Source organism: Bos indicus, chromosome 3 (assembly GCF_029378745.1).
Source record: "Bos indicus isolate NIAB-ARS_2022 breed Sahiwal x Tharparkar chromosome 3, NIAB-ARS_B.indTharparkar_mat_pri_1.0, whole genome shotgun sequence".
Taxonomy (NCBI): Eukaryota; Metazoa; Chordata; class Mammalia; order Artiodactyla; family Bovidae; genus Bos; species Bos indicus.
The window spans coordinates 58602188-58621164 of record NC_091762.1 but is presented as its reverse complement, the minus strand read 5'-3'; the positions used below and the strand labels follow the sequence as shown (position 1 = coordinate 58621164).

The following is an 18977-nucleotide window of genomic DNA, read 5'->3' as shown; positions in this document are numbered from 1 at the left end:
CCTTTCACCTAAGTTTTAAGAGTTTTGTAGTTTTAGCTCTTACATTTAGGACTTTGATACATTTTATGTTATTTTTAAAATTTTTGATATTATCCCAAATGTTGTTTACAGTAATAGTTTTCATCATTTTGAGTCAATTTTTGTATATCATGTAAGATAAAGGTCCAACTTCATTCTTTTGCATATGGATATCCAGTTTTCCCAAAACTATTTGTCGAAAAAACTGTCCTTCTTCCATTGAATGGTCTTGGCACCCTTGTTAGAAATCAGTTGACCATATGTGAGAGACTTTCTATGCCATGACCTTATTTTAAGTAGGAAATAGGCCCTATAATCCTTTTATAGGTGTGTAATAGATACTTTCTAGTAGTGCAATGTACCCAGTACAGAAGGTCTAAGCGAAAGAGGCTGTCCTACATAATGAAAGGGTATGGTTAAAAAAAAGCACCAAAAAAGATATTAAAGCACATTTTTATTAAAGATAGGTAAGTGTGGTTTGATGGTATGTTTATAATGGATGTACATGCTTTTCAATATACCAAAAGGTATAATATTTTTAATGTTTAACATTTCTCTGACAAGGAAAGTCTGAACTTAGCCTATTTTAAATGGCAAAAGACTGTATTTGTTTTCTTGAATGTTGCTTTAACGACTGGTAAATTGAATTCTTTTAGGTCCCAACACATTATATTTAAGAACGGTGAAAGAAAATCAATGAATTATTAAAAAACATGTAATTTCTATGAAACAGAAACAAAGTTTTTATAATTTAAAACAGCAGCAATTTCAAAAGATTTGCTGAATTACAACTTTACAAAATATATATACACAAAATATCATTCCAGATGATCATGGATTTTTTAAAATAGTATATCACAACCCCTAAACTCTAACCCAAACCTACTACTGGATGTAGCTGGCCTGTAATATTTTTTACAGCAATTTAAAACAAACAATAAAACCCCCTCCCAATTCTCTTGTGCTTAAGCACAGGTTACAATGTGCTGGCTTTGATTTTATACCCACAAAGAGAATTTTAAAATAACTTCACATAAATAATGTTTTACTTGTTATTAAGTATATGACCAAACAAATTAAAATAAGTACTAACAACCAAAACATATATTGATGTAACCAGTACATACACTCTTAAAGAATGACAAAGACGAATAAAGAAATAAAATAGTTTATGAAAGCCACAAGCACCTTGTTTTAGAAAGAGCACCAAGCAACACAAAAAGGCAACACGTAAGAGGTAGTGTACCACCAGCTAAGATGTATATGCCCACTGGGGACCTGAATACAGCTTAGTATTTGGGAAAAGAAGACGTATTAGACTGTGGCTTGCAGTTTTTAGACAGAAGCATTGCACATTTGGGAGCATTAGCCAGTATTGCTCCATAGTGCTTTGCATCTCCAGCTGTCTAATGGGTACTTTGCTCTCAGACAGTCAAAAAATATAGAATACCCTGAAGAATTCCATGTTTATAAATGTTCAGTTCTAGGGAATTCTCTAAGAAAGCTCAGATCAATATAATTTTTTAAAGAATTAAATACTTTATCAGTTATAGTCCTTTAAAAAATGCCTTGTCTCCTTCTTAGGAGGAAGTCTTTTCTTCCTGAGATTCTTTAAAATTTAGCCAATGCTTTATTCCATGTATTTCATGATATCCAATAGTACCTTTCTGTCTATATTTTCCCCTCTGCAACAATTACCTGGCCAACAGCATGCATTCTGAACTAATTCAGAGACCTTAGAGAAAGCATACGGAACTGCTTTCAATGTAGTACTTCCGTTCGGTTTTGAGATGAGGAAGTTTTTGTACTTCTATTACTGGAAGTTGACTAGGGTCCTGGGTGTGAAAAAGGAATTTTGCCTTATGCCAGCTGCCATCTTGAATCTGAAAAATAAGAACAAAATGCTTCGATCTGTAATTTTTCCGTTAGCAGCAGACAATGTCTTTTCATAGACAGTGTAGATTTAAGGATTAGAAATAATGAATAGAAAGTGCCTAGAATAATGCCAGGCACAGAGTAAGTGCTCAATGAATGGGTAACAGTTACTATGAATAACTGAAAATATATGCTTATTCCATTTTCTAGATGGCATTGTATATTCTGATTTTTCTTGAGGCTTCCTGTTTCTGTTGTCTGTGGATCATTGGACCAGATATGCCTGCGTCTAATGTGAGTAATAACCATTTTGTTTTCCTTTATTTGGGACTGATGCTTCAGGATGGAAACTTGTCTTGGATGAGAGGGAATGAGCCTGCTTACTGTCTCTGTACTCTAGGCAGGAAATATGCAGAATCCCTTCAGTACAAGTAAATTATAATTATGTTGAATTATCTGTTAGGTTTCTTTTTTTCTATTCTGTGGTTACTGTTTATATAGTTTCATTCCTCCTTTCCTTTCTTTCTAGGCCTTTCTGTTTCCTTTTATTACTGTATGCTCTTTTTTTGGAGGGTAAATTCTATTATAAAATAAAAACTATGCTCTGATTAAGTTTCAGGAAGACAAAATAGAGAAACAGTTAACTAGCTTTGTGAAGATTTTTATACAGAGGTTTATTCATTTACTCATTCACAGAATTATCATGGTATAAATTTTAGAATTTGAAGGAACTTTGGAGATTATTGAAGCTATCAATTCCATTTTAAGTTAAGGCAATAGAAGCTCTCAGAAAATAAATGGCCAAAGTCATAACCTTGGGGTAATAACTAGGCTGGAATTCTCTGTAACTTCATTAAGTCTCAAACAATATTTGTTGAAGACTAGGTATTTTTGGCACAGTTGAATAAAATGTAATCCTCCAGTTTCTTACAGTTCTTGAGAAATACGAAGATGAGTAAATTCTGGCTTCTGAGTTCTTGCAGCTTATAAATTTAGTCAGGGAGAGGCGAAACAAACAGCTGTAATATAAGGCCATGTATGACATGCATCATAACGAATATAAAGAGTGAATGCTGAGTTCCTCATTTCCAACTAGAAGAGTCAGGGTAAAGCCTTGTATATTCAGAATTGAAGATAGGCCTTGAAGTATGCCTACAATTTCCACTTGGTTAGAGGAGTAGAGAACAGCATTTCAGAGAAGGGGAATGACATGAATAGAAAAAAGCAAAACAGTTGCAAAGGTAGAAGGTGGTTGTGAAAATAAGCCTAGCATGGGGTTTAAGTGCACAGATTTTGATAGACACCCAGGTATAGGTATTCCCACATAGAAAATGTGAATTAGTGAGGATTAAGTGAGCTTTCCGTTAAAAGTCCCTGGTAATATAGTGTGGCATTGACTTTGGAACTGTACACACTTAGGGTTGATTTCTTGCTCTGCTGTACCTTGAACAAGTTACTTAACCTCTGTGCCTTCAGTTTTTCTTACCTATAAAATGATACTAATAGTAACTTCTTTATAGAGCTGTTATAATTAAATAATGTATGTAATACATAGTACCTGTCATCTAATGAGTCCTCAATAATTAGAAGTAGGAATTGTTGTTGATATTATTATAAATAGATTAGTTTGACCAGAGTTCAGGGTACACAGTCAGTGAAAGCCCAAGCTTGAAAAATAGATTGGAGCCTGACTATTCTAACTGCTGCTGCTGCTGCTAAGTTGCTTCAGTCGTGTCTGACTCTGTGCGACCCATAGACGGCAGCCCACCAGGCTCCCCCGTCCCTGGGATTCTCCAGGCAAGAACACTGGAGTGGGTTGCCATTTCCTTCTCCAATGCATGAAAGTGAAAAGTGAAAGTGAAGTCGCTCAGTCGTGTCCGACCCTCAGCGACCCCATGGACTACAGCCCACCAGGCTCCTCCGTCCATGGGACTTTCCAGGCAAGAGTACTGGAGTGGGGTGCCATTGCCTTCTCCTTCTAACTGCTGGTAAGTTTTGATTGTGTCTCAGAAACAGTAATGAGTCACCAAAAGTTTCTGGACAAAATTGTGAAAGTTAATTTTGTTGGTAATGCTGATTTCTTCACCTACAGAGAGTGAGCCATATATTTCTGACTATTTGTTTTATGATTTTTCAAATATGCAAGTGTAGTTTATCTGAAAGTGAAATGTGAAAAAGTAAAGCACTCTAGTTGTGAAAAACTAAAACACTCTAAATATAAGACATTTTAAATCATGGGCTTCATGATACATAAGAGCAGGAGACTAAGCTCCTTAAAGAAGTTAATGATATGTAAGTGGATAACTATAATAGGGGTCAGCAAACTCCAGGTTTTGTGGGTCATATATACTTGACTCTGCCATATACACTTGACTCTTGACTCATATACTTGACTCAGTGTGATAACAGCCCTAGATAATAAAGAGATGAATGAGTGTGGCTGTGTTTCAGTAACATATATTTAGTAAAGTGAATGCTGGGCTAGATTTATTTTGTGGATTGTAGTTTGCCAACACCTGCTCTACAATACAATGTTTTAATATTATAAACTCTTCATTAGTATTTAATTTTAATAGGAAAAATGGGCTATGATTCAGATATTGATTTGTAGAGTCAAACTGCCATTTTGCCCATTATTTGGCATCAGGTATGGGGACTGACAAAATATGAAATAAACCTGACTGGACTCTATAACCTGTTTTTCATCAAGTAATGAGATGCAGAATCACAGTGGTAAAAATATACAAAAGAAAACATTTGTCTATAGGCCCTTATGCTCCATCTGCTATCATCTATAATTATTTCATATGGGGAATAAAAATTAATACATTAATGACACCTGTTTTGCATATAAAACTTCATCGATGATCAATGGGTGTGACAAAAATTGATATAAATGAATAATTGATTATGAAAAATGTATGGTTATTACACATTAGGCACATTAAAACTTATTCTTCTGTAGCTGCAATTTACAATGTTTTACTCTCATATTAATTATACAGTTTTACTCTTATGTTAATTATATATAGTCATCAATTTTAAGTTAGTTATATTGAATAATTCTAAACATGCCATTCCCTTACCTTGCAGTCATTTGAAAGCACTTTAGGTTCAAGTAGAGTGTTTTCTTCAAAAATCTGACCATTCCATCCCTTGAAACCAAGAGTCAATCCTGAGCCACTTGTCTGAGGACTTGTCCACACTGGAGTGTTTAGACAATGAATGGTGATGATATGGGTGGCTTCTGAGCTCAGTAAATGAAGGAAGTTCATCTGGACTTTCCCGATTCCAAACTCCAACTAATGTCATTGAAACAATATGCAAGTTATAAGATATGGCAACTGAAAAATTTATAGTTTGGAGAAACTTGAAGAAAGCCCTCAAAAGGCAGTCTTGAGAAAGCTAGTTTTTAGGACATTTAAGTGCCAGTCAGTGGTGTACTGGTAAATGCTTAACCACTGGCCCTTGCAGGGGTGGGGCAGGAGGGCACCCCCGATTTATAGCAATTTCTGAATTTCCATAGTTGTAAATACTTCTACCATGGCTGGTTTTAGGCTATCAAGGTGGTGTCACTTAATATGAAATTCACAAGAGATCTTAACAATAAATAGGCTCTCCTGAGCAGTATGAGCTGGCTTTAGCATATCACTAGGCAACTGCTGCTGCTGCTAAGTCTCTTCAGTCGTGTCCAACTCTGTGTGACCCCACAGACAGCAGCCCATCAGGCTCCTCTGTCCCTGGGATTCTCCAGGCAAGAACACTGGAGTGGGTTACCATTTCCTTCTCCAATGCATGAAAGTGAAAAGTGAAAGTGAAGTCACTCAGTCATGTCCGACTCTTAGCGACCCCATGGACTGCAGCCTACCAGGCTCCTCCACCCATGGGACTTTCCAGGCAAGAGTACTGGAGTGGGGTGCCATTGCCTTCTCCCACTAGGCAACTAAATATGACTAAAAAAAAATAGTTTGCATAATGTCATTTAAGGTGTATTAATAATTTGTTGTGGATTATTGCTTAAAATTTCTTTCATAAAAATCTGAAATTCTGTCTGTGCTTTCATTTGAAGATTTATTTTTTTAGTTTCCAATGATAAATTAAAAGTTGTGATAATTAATTGGTTGAATTATTTTAATTATGGAGCCTTTAAAGACAAAGAATCTTAATCTTTGTGTTAGCCAACCCCTGCGATGGCACCCCACTCCAGTACTCTTGCCTGGAAAATCCCATGGATGGAGGAGCCTGGTGGGCTGCAGTCCATGGGGTTGCTAAGAGTCGGACACGACTGGGTGACTTCACTTTCACTTTTCACTTTCATGCCTTGGAGAAGGAAATGGCAACCCACTCCAATGTTCTTGCCTGGAGAATCCCAGGGACGGGGGAGCCTGGTGGGCTGCTGTCTATGGGGTCCCACAGAGTCAGACACAACTGAAGTGACTTAGCAGCAGCAGTAGCAGCAATGCAGTTTTGGTCATACAGTTAGTTGTTGATAGCTGTTTATTGCATGAATGAATGCATGAACAAATACTAACTAATAAAGTGAACAATGTAGGGTAGTACTGGAGCAAGAAGTGTCTAGATTTGGACAAGGAAGCAGATTTTTCTGTAGCTTTAGATATCATCATCATTTTAACATTATTTAAACAGAGGTATGGTCATAACAAATGAATAGAAGTGGTTCCTACTGAGGAGTTTATACTAATCTCCAGTCACCAAATCAGAATATCAGTTATAAGGTAATAGAACAGCAGCAAAAAACTGTAGGGAATGAGAAGAAAGGCAAAGGTTGGGGGGTGAGGCATAAGGATGAAAACATGGAAGGATCATCATGAGGAGCATTAGAGCGGAAGCAGTTCACATTCTTTGATTTTGCAAATGAGAACTACAAACCTGTGAAATATGGAGCCTTTCTAAGCCCAGTTTCCTTATTGGCAAGTTTGGGTGTAACCCCAATACAGGATTGTTACAAGGGTGTGAGTTGTCAAGTGTCATTTAGTGAGCACAGTGCCTGGCAAGGAGTGGGCTTTCTGGTGGTTCACAGTATCATTTCCCAGGTTTTCAGAGGAACAGAAATTAGAATCCAGGTCCCTGATTCCAAGTCTACTATTCTTTCCATTACCCGTGCAGTCTTTCTCAGGTTCAATTTATGGATGGGAGAAATGGGGGAAGTGATTCAGCCAAGGAAAGAACTGGAATATGGCTCCTTCACTGATTCTTCTTTGAAACCCAGGGGCATGAGGGTGAATATGTGGGTTGTTTGGAAGCAAGGTGATCTTACTGCTCCTCATTAGCATTACACAGACTCCACAGGAATAGAAGAGTCCTCCCCTGTTCTGCTTTGGGCAACAGTGGTGAATGCCTAATGAGATGAGTGGATGAAACACCCCGGTTAATGAGGGGGAGCATTTCAGGAGAAGACGACAGTCTAGTTCTAAGCAGTTGGAGAGACTGACACACTGTACTTTTTAGCTTCTGCCTTCTTATGGTGGAAAAAACACACAGTAGGTCCATGTATCAGTTCTTTGTCAACGAAAAATTAGTTCTTGGGAAAACCAGAAAAAGAAAAAAATGCAGTTTTGTTTTTTTTGATATATGTTATGGGTAGAACTAAGCTTTAGGATTGAGAAATGCTTGTTACAATACCCAGTGTTATACCAAACTAACTTTTGTTCATTCTAAACATTTAGTTTATATAATTATACGTATAAGATGTTTTAAATACTACCCAGTGGATATTTCAGGGAGGTTATTTTTGTTCCCAATCACCAAAAATAGCAAGTTTTGTGGCAGAATTCTTCTTTTAATGATGATGATGTCATTTTCAGTAAAAACTTTAGGTAACTGATTACTGAATACAAGCACTGCAGCTGTTTGGGAATTTTCTAATGAATGCATGAGCATAAAAACATATGTTTTACATTTTTAAAAGGGATTTAAAAAGCATAGTCAGTAGAGTAAGCCAAACTAAGCCAGTCATAAAAATACGTAATCAAAATGTCAAGAATTAACAGGATTAGTTTTAAAAACCAAAAAGTTTCTTTCTCATATATGGTAGAGAATATCTTGCTTCTACTCATAAAATTCATAATTATTTAAAGTGGAAGATTTTTAAAAAATCACTATTTACTGATAGTGGGCAAGTACCAGTATATATGCCAAATTCAGAATTTACCTTTGTCACAGAGATAGGAGATAAACATGTCTGACCACCAGCACTGAAATTGCAGAAAACCTCAATGGCATCTGAAGGGCATCCAAGATTTGGATCAATCCAGTATTTTCCTGTTTATTGTGAAACAAAAACATTTAAATGACATGCTAAAATATTTCTGAACAATCCTTAAAAAGTATCATACTTAAAAAACTTAGAAGTTTATGAAGATCATACATTTAAATCAATACATTTAGTGAAAAAGTAAAAGCTGCAAGCATTATGTTAAACTGATAGTGAAAATACTATATTTTTCACATACCTATCAATTTAAGGCCATTTCATAATTTTAATAAAAAATAATTGAATGGCTATATCTGTTACTTCATGCTATAGATAAAATGAACTCAGCAAGTTAAGTGAATTGTCTACAAAGTTAATAGAGAAGCTGAAATTAATGTAGGATAGGTGTGTATTTTTGTTCTATGTCCTTACAGAGCTTAAAAATGAATATATATATTTTAAAAATAGAAACCTCTTTAGTCTCCCTGAGGAAAAATATATCTTTGTTTAATTGATAATTAAAAAGAATAACCATTTTTGTTTCCAGAAGAAAAGTGTACAATTAAATGGTTATTTTTGTGCTTTCTTTTCAGATTTGTGAGTGGAAAAGACTGAAGTCTCTATAGCTAGTGTAAGCCTGCCAACCTTTGCATCCATTGAGTGGCCAGGAGAATCAAATGGGGCATAAAGTTGGACTTTAGGACATATTCAAACTGAAAAGTACTGGGGTAGCATCTTAATTCTGGAATAACAGGCTCAGAATATTCAAACAGCACCTTATTCTAAATGCAAAGAGTAGGAATTTTTGAATGAGATGGCCCTGCCTTCTTGCATTAAAAAGGCAAGACAAAACAAATAGTATTTGTTAAAGGCCATTTTCTATAATAGGTAGAAAACCCTTGTTTGTTTCATTTTTTTTCCCATAGCAAAGATTTCCTCTTGCTCATTCTGGGCTTGCCCTGGTCTGTCATAGTAGATTTACACACATCCTCGACCATTCCCCCTCTACTATTCTTCTAATCCTACAAAATGAAAACTTGAATTGTTGCTTCCAAGAGTAGGGGACTATCTCTATTGCAGTGGTTTTCAGACTGGTGACGCTGTTAAAAGAGCTGGGCCCCACCCCTAGAGTTACTAAATCATTACATTTGGGATGGGGCTTGAGAATCTGCATCTAATTCTGGTTCATGGATGATATTTGGAGAATCACTGATCTATACTGAAATATGGAAGAAAAGGGTGAAAAAGTCCTAATATCACCTCTGTATCCCATTTCCCACCCCGCCCCGATTTCCTCAGAATGTTGGACATTTTGTAGTTTGTAGAAATTACAGCTGGCTTTTTAAAAACCAGGATCTGATGCAGGCTTACAGTCTTAACTAGTGAGGCAGACATATATCTTGACTCATCATCTCCTCTCATTCAAGAAATAGTTTCCTCTACTATGTGAGCAAACATATACGCTTTATAAAAGGTTTTCCATCAAGCAAGAGCTCATTCTTATATGGGTTGGAGTGCTTTGAACTCAGGCATTGTTGTTCACTGGTGAATTGGTAGGGGGCTTCATTTTTTTTTTTTTTTTTGGATATAAGCATTATACCATAATACATCTTTTGTAGGCCTAAATGCTTGAACTCAAAATTGGCTCTCTCCTGAGAACACTGCTTCCATGCGAGCCCTTTCTGCCACAGCCTCTATAGCATTGTGCCTGAGTCAGGAAGGGCCTTTCTTGCTCCTTGTTGCCACTTACAGACCATTATCTCTGCTTTCAGTCTGAGAACACTCCGTGGTAAAATTGTTGTCATCGCACTCTATCGCCTGTCACCTGTTCCTGTTGCCATCATCAGCTTTATTTCTTTGATTTTAGCTTTTGGCTAGCTCTTTATAACCTAATTCGTGGTGATTTTACATCCATGTGGTTGATATCTGTAATATTCTGACCTCTACTCAGTTCCTCCAACTCTTTCCCACCAATTTTTTTGTGCCCTTCTCCTGTTCTGTTTCCTTTCATCATTAACTCCCAAGGCCATGCCCTAGTCTTTTTTTAGGTTTATTACCTACAGCTAGATCTCCTCCATGATTTCACCTCTCTTCTCATTTTGGCTCATTCCCTCTAGTGTCCTGACTCCAGTAATTCTTTGATCCCATCATTTTTACTCCCAGAGTATAGCCCTTTGAAAGCCTGAATCCCCACTATCTGTGGGCTTCGGATTCCAGCCTTTGATCTCCTATTGCACTACTCCGTTGCTGGATGCACCCAGGGCAAAAACAGCTGTAAGTGTGTGCCCATTTGTGCTGTGTTCTTCAAAATCCTTACTACTTTGTCAGTATTTTATGTTTTTTAACTTTTTAAAAATTTAGTTAGGCAAATTGAATTACCTGCTTCATAACTGAGAGTGGAAACTCTCCAGCTCCACCATTTTCTCTTAAAACCTGATACAGTTTTAACTGCTACCATTCTTCTAAACTGCTCTTGCAAAGAGCATCAAAGAACTTCCCATTACTAAATCTAGTAGCCTTTTTCAGTCCTCACCTAACTTGACATTGGCCAAGTAGATCCCTGCCTCTTCAGGCAAACATTTTCTTCACATTCATCTACTTTTTCTCCTATCTCAGTGATAGCTTCTTTTTAGCTTTCTTTGCTAGTTCCTCCTCAACTCCCTGATCTCTAAACATGGAAGAGTTCTAAGGCACAGCTTTTAGAACTTTTAAAAAATCTACTCTTTAGGTAGTCCTAGAGAGTTTCAGGGTACCAGATGCTATTTATATGCAAATTACTTTATATATTTTATCCATAACCAGGGCCTCTCTCCTGACCTCTCTCCTGAATAGCCAACTATTTACTTGACATACTTCCTTGAATGTCTAACAGACATCTCAAACACATCCAAAACTGAACTCCTCATCTTGATTCCAAACTTGCCTCTCTATCTGTATAGACAGCAATTCCACTCTTCTAGTCCTTTAGTCAAAACTCTTAGCGTCATTCTTTACCATTCTGTTTCTCTCAAAATCCATATCTGAATTATCAACAAAAAAACCTGTTGGCTCTACCTTAAAGCTTATCCAAAGATTTAACCATTTCTTACCACTTTCCCACCACTAACTCTAGTCCAAAACATCATCATCCCTTATTGGATTAATTTTGTAGCTTTCTCAATGGCTCCTTCTACCCTGCCCTCATTATATTTGCAATACATCACCAAGAGTAACATTTTCAAAATTTAAGTCAAGTCTTGTCAGTCCTTTGCTCTAACTCTTCTAAATCTTTCCATTCTATTCAGAGTAAGAGCAGGAGTCTTTTGATTAGCCTATAATATCCTATATAATCTGGTTTCTTGACATCTTTCTGATTTCATTTCCTACCATTCTTCTCCTTATGAACCTCTTCCAGTCACCTGAACCTTCTTGCTAATAGGACATGCTAAACACAGGTTCAGGGTCTTTGCATTTGTTCTTTCTTCCTGGAAAGCTCTTTCTCCCAGAATTCCTGTGGCTTCTTCCCTTACCTCCTCCTGATATTGCCTAAAGGTCACTTTCTCAGAGATGATTTATCTACCTACTCTATTTAAAACTTCACCCTCAACCCTACTTTCTATCATATCCCCCATTCCCTGTTGTTTTGTGTTTTTCTACTGCACTTACAATCTCCTAGTGATGAAAGTATTTTTGGGCATAAATACTTTCCTGATACCTTGCAAGCCACACAACTTAGCTATTTCTCCTATGAGGAAGGCAGACCTTGAATTAGATTTTAGTAATTGGTATGCCCTGTAATGTCTTTGTTCCTTTCAGTTCTATAGAATTACATTTTTATACCCTCAAATATAGGAAAGAGTCAAATTTGATTATGATGGGCAGCTGTAACTAGAAATATTTGTTTTTGTGATAATCTAAGGCAGGAAACATCTATAGAGGTTAGCATTTTATTAATATAAATAAAACAAATATGTTTGCTATACTTCTAGAATGGAAGATGCTTTTGGAAAAATATGTATTTATACATGTATATTTGTATGTAAACACATGTGTATAAAAAATAAAATATGCACTACTGTCCATCCTACAGAATTAAGTAACTTATTTTCAAATCAGCATATATATCATTGTATGTTAGGACTAGAGTTTTTACCGAAAATAACTACTCATATTGATTGTATAGCTGACTATATAGACCCCATCAAAATTAAAATTAAATGACATATTGTAGCAGACAGGGTTTCTCTGTTGATCATCAGATAGTAATGGCTCCTCCATTTGCTTTAAACCTTTTGCTTGATGACTCTATTTTTGCAACTCTGGCTAATGGATTTTGAGGTATCAATGTGAGGACGAGACGATTCCAAGCATGACAAGCCTCCATCTTTACAGTCAGATTCCAAAATGAGGCATTTAAATCCCATTTTATGTAAAAATTAATTTTAGGGAGTGTAGTAGAGGGGGGAACTATGATCTCTTTCTTCATGTTGCCAACTCGGGTGGTCCTGACAGATAATATTGCCTGTTAGTTCAAAAGTTAACCTTTCCTATTTTTTATTTTTAACATGTATTCCAAGCACAGAGTATACGCGAGTGACATAGATGGGGTAAGAAAATCTGGGGATATGTCAGATTTTGTAGTAGAAGATCTTTATAAAGCAAACCCTTAAAAAAAGGATACTTTGATATCAGAAATCACATTTACCTTAAGAAGTACGTATTTGGTTCTTGATGACCTTAAAATGCCTCTGCCAGGGTTTTATCAAAAATCATAAGATTTGGCATAAACACACTCGAAATCTCAAACACACTGAAATGATGAAATGAAATATCACAGTTTAACGAAACCAATAACTTACCGTCTGATACTTTGTGTTCACAGTTAAGCAAATCTTTGCAGATTTGTGCTGGATTATCTCGTGTGCCAAGAGGATGCTTGATGGTGTGTAGTAAATTGCCAAGATAGTTCAAGGTTTTGAAGATCTCTGCACTGTGGTCAATTAAAGTCACTTCAGTATTCTGGTAGCTCTGCCAAGTCATCATGAAAATCATATTAGCAAAGAAGCATAGAGTAGTCATTACCAGTAGGTAACCCAAGTGATCAACAAAGATCAAGACAGAAGAAAAGTGTACTCCTATTGTGTGCAGTGAGTTGAGAGTAGGATATAAAGAACAGTTTATATTTAACTATAAGCATATTTGTGTTTTGTTAATCTTGATCCCAACAAGAGGTTAAATTCACACTCAAAAGTCTATTTTTCAAGCTGACATAAAACTTAACAATTACTATCCCTATAGCATAATTAAAAAAAAAAAAACCTATATACAAGGAATAAATAGAGCTTAAAAAAATGAATAGTGATGATAGATAGACGCCGTTTTAAGAAATGACTAACTTCATTTAACTATTTTCTTCCGTAATACCAAATTCTTATTTTGAAAATCCTTTGACAATATTTTTGTTTTAAATGTTTTCCTTAAAAATCTTATGGATGTATTTCTATTTATTAAAATTGTTTTCTTTGTCCTTAAAAATGGTTTCATTACTTTTAATCTCTTGTAAATACAGGCCTTGAGATAAAGTCACATTTTGGCCTTTGAAAAAATATTTCTGTTTACTTTGTAGATTGAGTGTGCCAATGTAAATAAAGGCAGATATATTACCTCCATCTGTAGGGCAGTATGTGATTCAATCAAGGCTTGAATAGCAGCATTGATATCCATTTGTTTCTGTGTAAAACAAAACCATTTGAGACTAGCAATAAGATCAACACTGAGTGCTCTAAAGGCTATAAATTCTGAAAGCACTGCTGTTAAAGCATACTAGACTTATTATCTGAAAGTGGTTTGTAACTCTTATGGTTAGACTGATCTCACAAATATTGCCTAGCTATCTGAAAGGACAATATGCTGCCTTCATCCAAATTTCAAGTCTCCTAATTAAAACAGGACCAAAGTCCAGAGTTCACAAATGAAAAACTACTTGTCTCTACTGCCTGAAAACACACACAAAAGTTAATTACATGGAAGAAGAATGAAATATGATCCCCTCCGTTAATAAATTGTAAAGTGAAGAATAAATAACTGTAGTAATTTTTAACAGTTACATTCTTGGAAGAAAAATAGAATAAAATATTACTATCCTGAGGTAGTCACCACATTAGTTTAATCTGATACTTCTGCGGTCTTAAAAACAATTTCTGAAGTTGGAAAATGTGTCATTAGTCCCAAAAGAAATAATACAACATGAATATAATCTCCTCCAGAATTTATTAAAAGATATTTTTAGAGAAAGACCCAGAATAACCATTAGTAAAAAGTCTTTTTGTATTTTAATTTTTAAAAAGCTTGGAAACTAAGAAGCATAAGTTGGGAGAAAATTCTATGAAATGGCATATGTGTGAGCAAATCAAGCATCTGATTTCTTTCAGAATGATTGTACTGCTGAGCTATCTTTTTACTTGCAAGTCCATATAATAGAAACTCTTTTCAACATCTCCCATAACTCATGGTTGATAATTTGGAAACTATTTAAAATGATGGGACAATCAACAAAATATACTCATCCTTGCCTCAACATGTGGTTTTCATGTTGGAAAATATTTGACTCATTCTGCATATGTATGCTGCCAAACACATCTTGAGGATAAAATGGTAAGCAAATAATACAAAACAAAACAACCTTGCCCTTGTAGAGCTAAAGTTTAGAAGTCAATAAAGGCACCAATCACATAATCTAAAAAATAACACATTTACAAATTGGGATATGTGCTATTAAAGAAAAGTGCATGGACCTATAAGAGAAATAATGGAGTCTTATTTAATCAAATTTGGAGGATATAAGAGACTTGGAAGGAATAGATCTGCATAGGCTTCCTGGAGGTAGTGATATTTGAACTGAGATCTGAAGAATAAATATGAATTGTTAGGAGATTGGGTGGGAGAGTTTTCTAGGCAGAGGTGCCAGCACAAAGGCCTGGAGATAGAGAAGCATGGCCTACTCAAGAAGAAAGGCTTTAGCATTAAAAATTCTGTGCAAGTTAATTCTTACCATGTTTGTGAGAATTGGCAGATTTTGGACATGGGTCACAACAAAATATTGGCACTAAATATGGGCAATTGAATTAAGTAGGAAACAACAGCCACCTTTATTTGTCATTAGAGCTTTGATCATAGAAAAACTAGCAATAAGCAGTTCTCAGGGTCTTCTGACTCAGGACCCTGTTGTACTTTTAAATAAATAAATATAAAGGGCTTTAAAGAACTTTTATTTATGTGAATTATAACTTTTATATTATAACTTATAATATTATATAACTTATAATTATATTATAACTTATAATATTTAACTTATTATATTATATTATATTATATATATTATATAACATTATATATTATAACTTATAATATTTACCATAGTATGAATTAAAATATAAAATTTAAAACTGTGTTAATTACCTTTAAATAAAGCTACTACATGTTAATATAAATATTTTTAATGAAAAATTAACTTTTGAAAACTAAAAAATTTGTAAGAAGAGTGGCACTGTTTTATAACTTATGTATTCTCTTTAATGTCTGAATTAACAGGAAATAGCTAGATTCTCACATTTGCTTCTATTTTCAATCTATTAAAATGTTATTTTAGCTGAACTATATGAAGAACTATATGAACAAAATCTGGCCTTAAAGAAGATATGCAGTTGGCAAGAAAATATTTTAGTAGCCTTTTCAAATAATTGTGGATATTCTTCTTTGATATTATACCACAACTTGACAAGTGGGAGTTAATTAAGTGTGAAATGTGTGAAATGTGAAGTCTGAAAACTTACCTATAAATTTTATACTGTATTAAAATCTATTAATCTATCAAACTTAAAAGATGGATTCTAAAAAAAATCACTTACCTACTTTGTTAAAAATCATGATTTTTAAAAAAATTCATGATTCAATTATTTGGAAAATGGTTAATGAAATAATGCAGTCCTTCCAAATACAAGTTTCATTATGTTGTATCAAAAGATTACATTCATTAACATCATCACCAATCCCATCAGAAAAACACAACTATTGGGAAGTTGTCAAACTTGTAATAGATACAAGCTTTCACTTGTTACTGTTGCTTGAAAGCTTGAAATTTACTATTGGTATCAAGTTGTCAGTTGTTCTCCTTAAAATGACAGGCTCACTTAATTCATTTTCAAGAAAATATCTGCCAAATACTCATGTTTAAACAACTGTCATTCTGACAAGTAAAAATGGTGTTCCATGAAAAAAGCAGCTACTTCAGCTTGGAACTGAATTCCACAAGCACTTTTGAGTCAACCACTGTACTTCAGTGCAACAGAACTGATCTATATGCTCTTCCATTTCATCACACAGAATATTTTAAAAATGTGTGCTAAAGATCAGAGACTTAGGAGACAGGAAAAATGGTGGAATAATGACCTCCCAGAATTCTCTCTTCTATAAAAGCAATGAGAAAACTGGAAAAAAGAATGTCAGAATGAAGTATTTCAGAATTACAGAAATTAACAAAATGCTTGCTGTAAATCTGGGGAGCATTCATTTCAGAAAAATAGCTGAATTTTAGGAAGGGCAGTGAGCTCTGTAAAGCTTTAATTTGCCCTATTCCCATGCCTCTCTTTCCAGCTCTGTGGTAGCTTTAAAAACCAACAGCCTGCAATTGCAGTGAAAACAAGAAGCCTGGAAACCACAGGAGGGAGCAGAATGGGGCTGAGAGTTGCTTCAAAGCCTCCTTTCCAGTGAAATGTTGTTATTTGACCTGTCTGGTGGGTTCCCTTAAAGATACCACTTGCAAGGCTGTCTTTATTTTACCTGACTCAGAGCTCACTCAGTGCAGAAAGTCTCTCCTGAGGAACATTTTTAAAAATTTAGATGGAATAGTTTAACTTTGTGGCTGCTAGAAACATTAGAAAACAGTTGGGGCAAACAGGCAAAAATCAGGGAGTAAGATGTCCTTAGAAATTCTGAAATGCTCTGGTGTGACATATTCCTGGAAATGCATAGGGCTGGGCACATGATCAGAAAAACACAAGAAGGTCTTAAGCTGTCTCCTCTGGCTCATCTTCAGGCTCTGTGAAAATATGCAGTTAAGACTTGGGTACAGTTGTCAGTTGCCTGGCTGAGAACTGAAGGGATGCTCCAACATGCTCACAGAGACCCTTGGCCCAAACTGGGAAACATTAGTTCTGGCATTTAAGGAAACCTCTCTTCAACCCTTAGTTGACCACTAAACTAACTGAGTAGAGACTTTAGTGTTCCTATATGTCAAAGAACACAGACTTTATTAGGAAAAGTCACTAAATAACAAAAACAACAAATAACAACACTAAACACTAAGGTTGGGGTGAATAATTTGACTTTCAGAGATGCCACTCTATATTATTTAAAATGTTCAGTTTTCAAAAAAAATTGACAAGCCATGCTAAGTAACATTAAAGCGTGACTCCTATACATGGGAAAAAATCAAGCAATCAATGGAAATTGTCCCTGTGGAAGCGCACATGTTGAATGTAGTAGACAAAACTTTGATTAGCTATTTTAGATATATTCAAAGAACTAAGGGAAATCATGTCTACAGAACTAAAGCATGAAAAAATGTCTTACCAAATAAAAAATGTAAAGAGAAATTATAGAAAAGAACCAAGTATAAATTTTGCAGTTGAAAATTAAAATTCAGGACCTGAAATCAAAATTTACTTGAGAGGCTCAACTGTAGATTTCAGTACACAACAAAGAATCAGTGAGCTTGAAAACAGTTTATTGAGATTATCCAGTCAGAGGAGTAAAAAGAAGAATTAACTCAGAAAATGAATAGACTCATAGACCTACAGACACCATAAAACATACCAATGTATGCATGATAGGAGTCTCAGAAAAAAGGGGGCAGAAAGAATATTTCCAGAAATAATCGCTGAAAATGTCCCAAATTTGATGAAAAATATTAATCTCTGCATCAAAGAAGCTCAATGAATTCCCTTAGATATCTCATAATCAAACTGTTGAAAGTTAAAAATAGGGAATCTTAAATGCAGTGAGAAGAGACTCATCATATCCAAGGGATGGGATTTTTCATCAAAAACCATAAAGGTGAGAAAGCAGTAGGATGACATTTTTGGAGTGCTGAAAGAAAAGACTGTTAACCAAGAATTCTATATCCAGTAAAACTATCCTTCATGAAGAAGGAAAAATTAAGACATGCCCATATAAACAAAAGCTGAGGTAACTTATCACTAGCAAACCCTTCCTAGAAAAACAATAAAGGGAGTTCTTTGGACAGAAATAAAGGATACAAGACAGAAGTTTGAATCCACATGAAGAAATAAATATCACTGGTAAAGATAACTGTACTAGTAACTATGAAAGAGAGTATATATCCCAAACAATTTTGAAGAAGGACAACAAAGTTGGAGGTTTCATACTTCAATTTCAAAACTTACTACAAATTTAACAATAATCAAAGCAGTGTGGTACTGGCATACACATAGACACATAGACCAATGAAACAGAGTGCAGGAATAAACACTTACACATATGGTTAAATAGTTTTTGAGAAAGGTGTCAAGGCCATTCCCTATAAAGAACAGTCTGTCAACAAATCGTACTGGGAAAATTTGATATCCACATGAAACCCAATGAGGTTAGACTCTTACTTATAAACAAAAATTAACTCAAAATGGGTCAGATAATTAAAGGTAAGAGCTAAAACTCTAAAACTCTTAGAAAAAAGTATATGGGAAATGCTTCATGATATTGGATTTGGCACTGATTTCTTGGAGATAAAATCAAAGCTAAGGTAACAACACAGTATATAGCACACGTATTTTTTCATTCAATACTCTTACTAATTCCTCAAAGTTACATATTT

The 18977-nt window shown here is 35.1% G+C and overlaps 1 protein-coding gene across 3 annotated transcripts in view; it reads right to left on the bottom strand.

The window, feature by feature from the left end:
- Positions 1 to 315: 315 nt before the first annotated feature.
- The window catches only part of COL24A1 (collagen type XXIV alpha 1 chain), a 394910-nt gene continuing 376248 nt past the window's right edge, over positions 316 to 18977 (bottom strand). For 2 of the 3 annotated variants that reach the window (XM_070786184.1, XM_070786183.1), the window contains exons 57-61: positions 13751 to 13816; positions 12946 to 13114; positions 8066 to 8175; positions 4980 to 5195; positions 316 to 1901 (exon numbers count right to left, since the gene is read on the bottom strand). In XM_070786184.1, the coding sequence (XP_070642285.1) occupies positions 1755 to 1901; positions 4980 to 5195; positions 8066 to 8175; positions 12946 to 13114; positions 13751 to 13816 (708 nt within the window). In that variant the 3' untranslated portion in view covers positions 316 to 1754. The remainder of the gene's footprint in view (positions 1902 to 4979; positions 5196 to 8065; positions 8176 to 12945; positions 13115 to 13750; positions 13817 to 18977) is intronic. The other variant, XM_070786185.1, reaches the window with a different exon arrangement.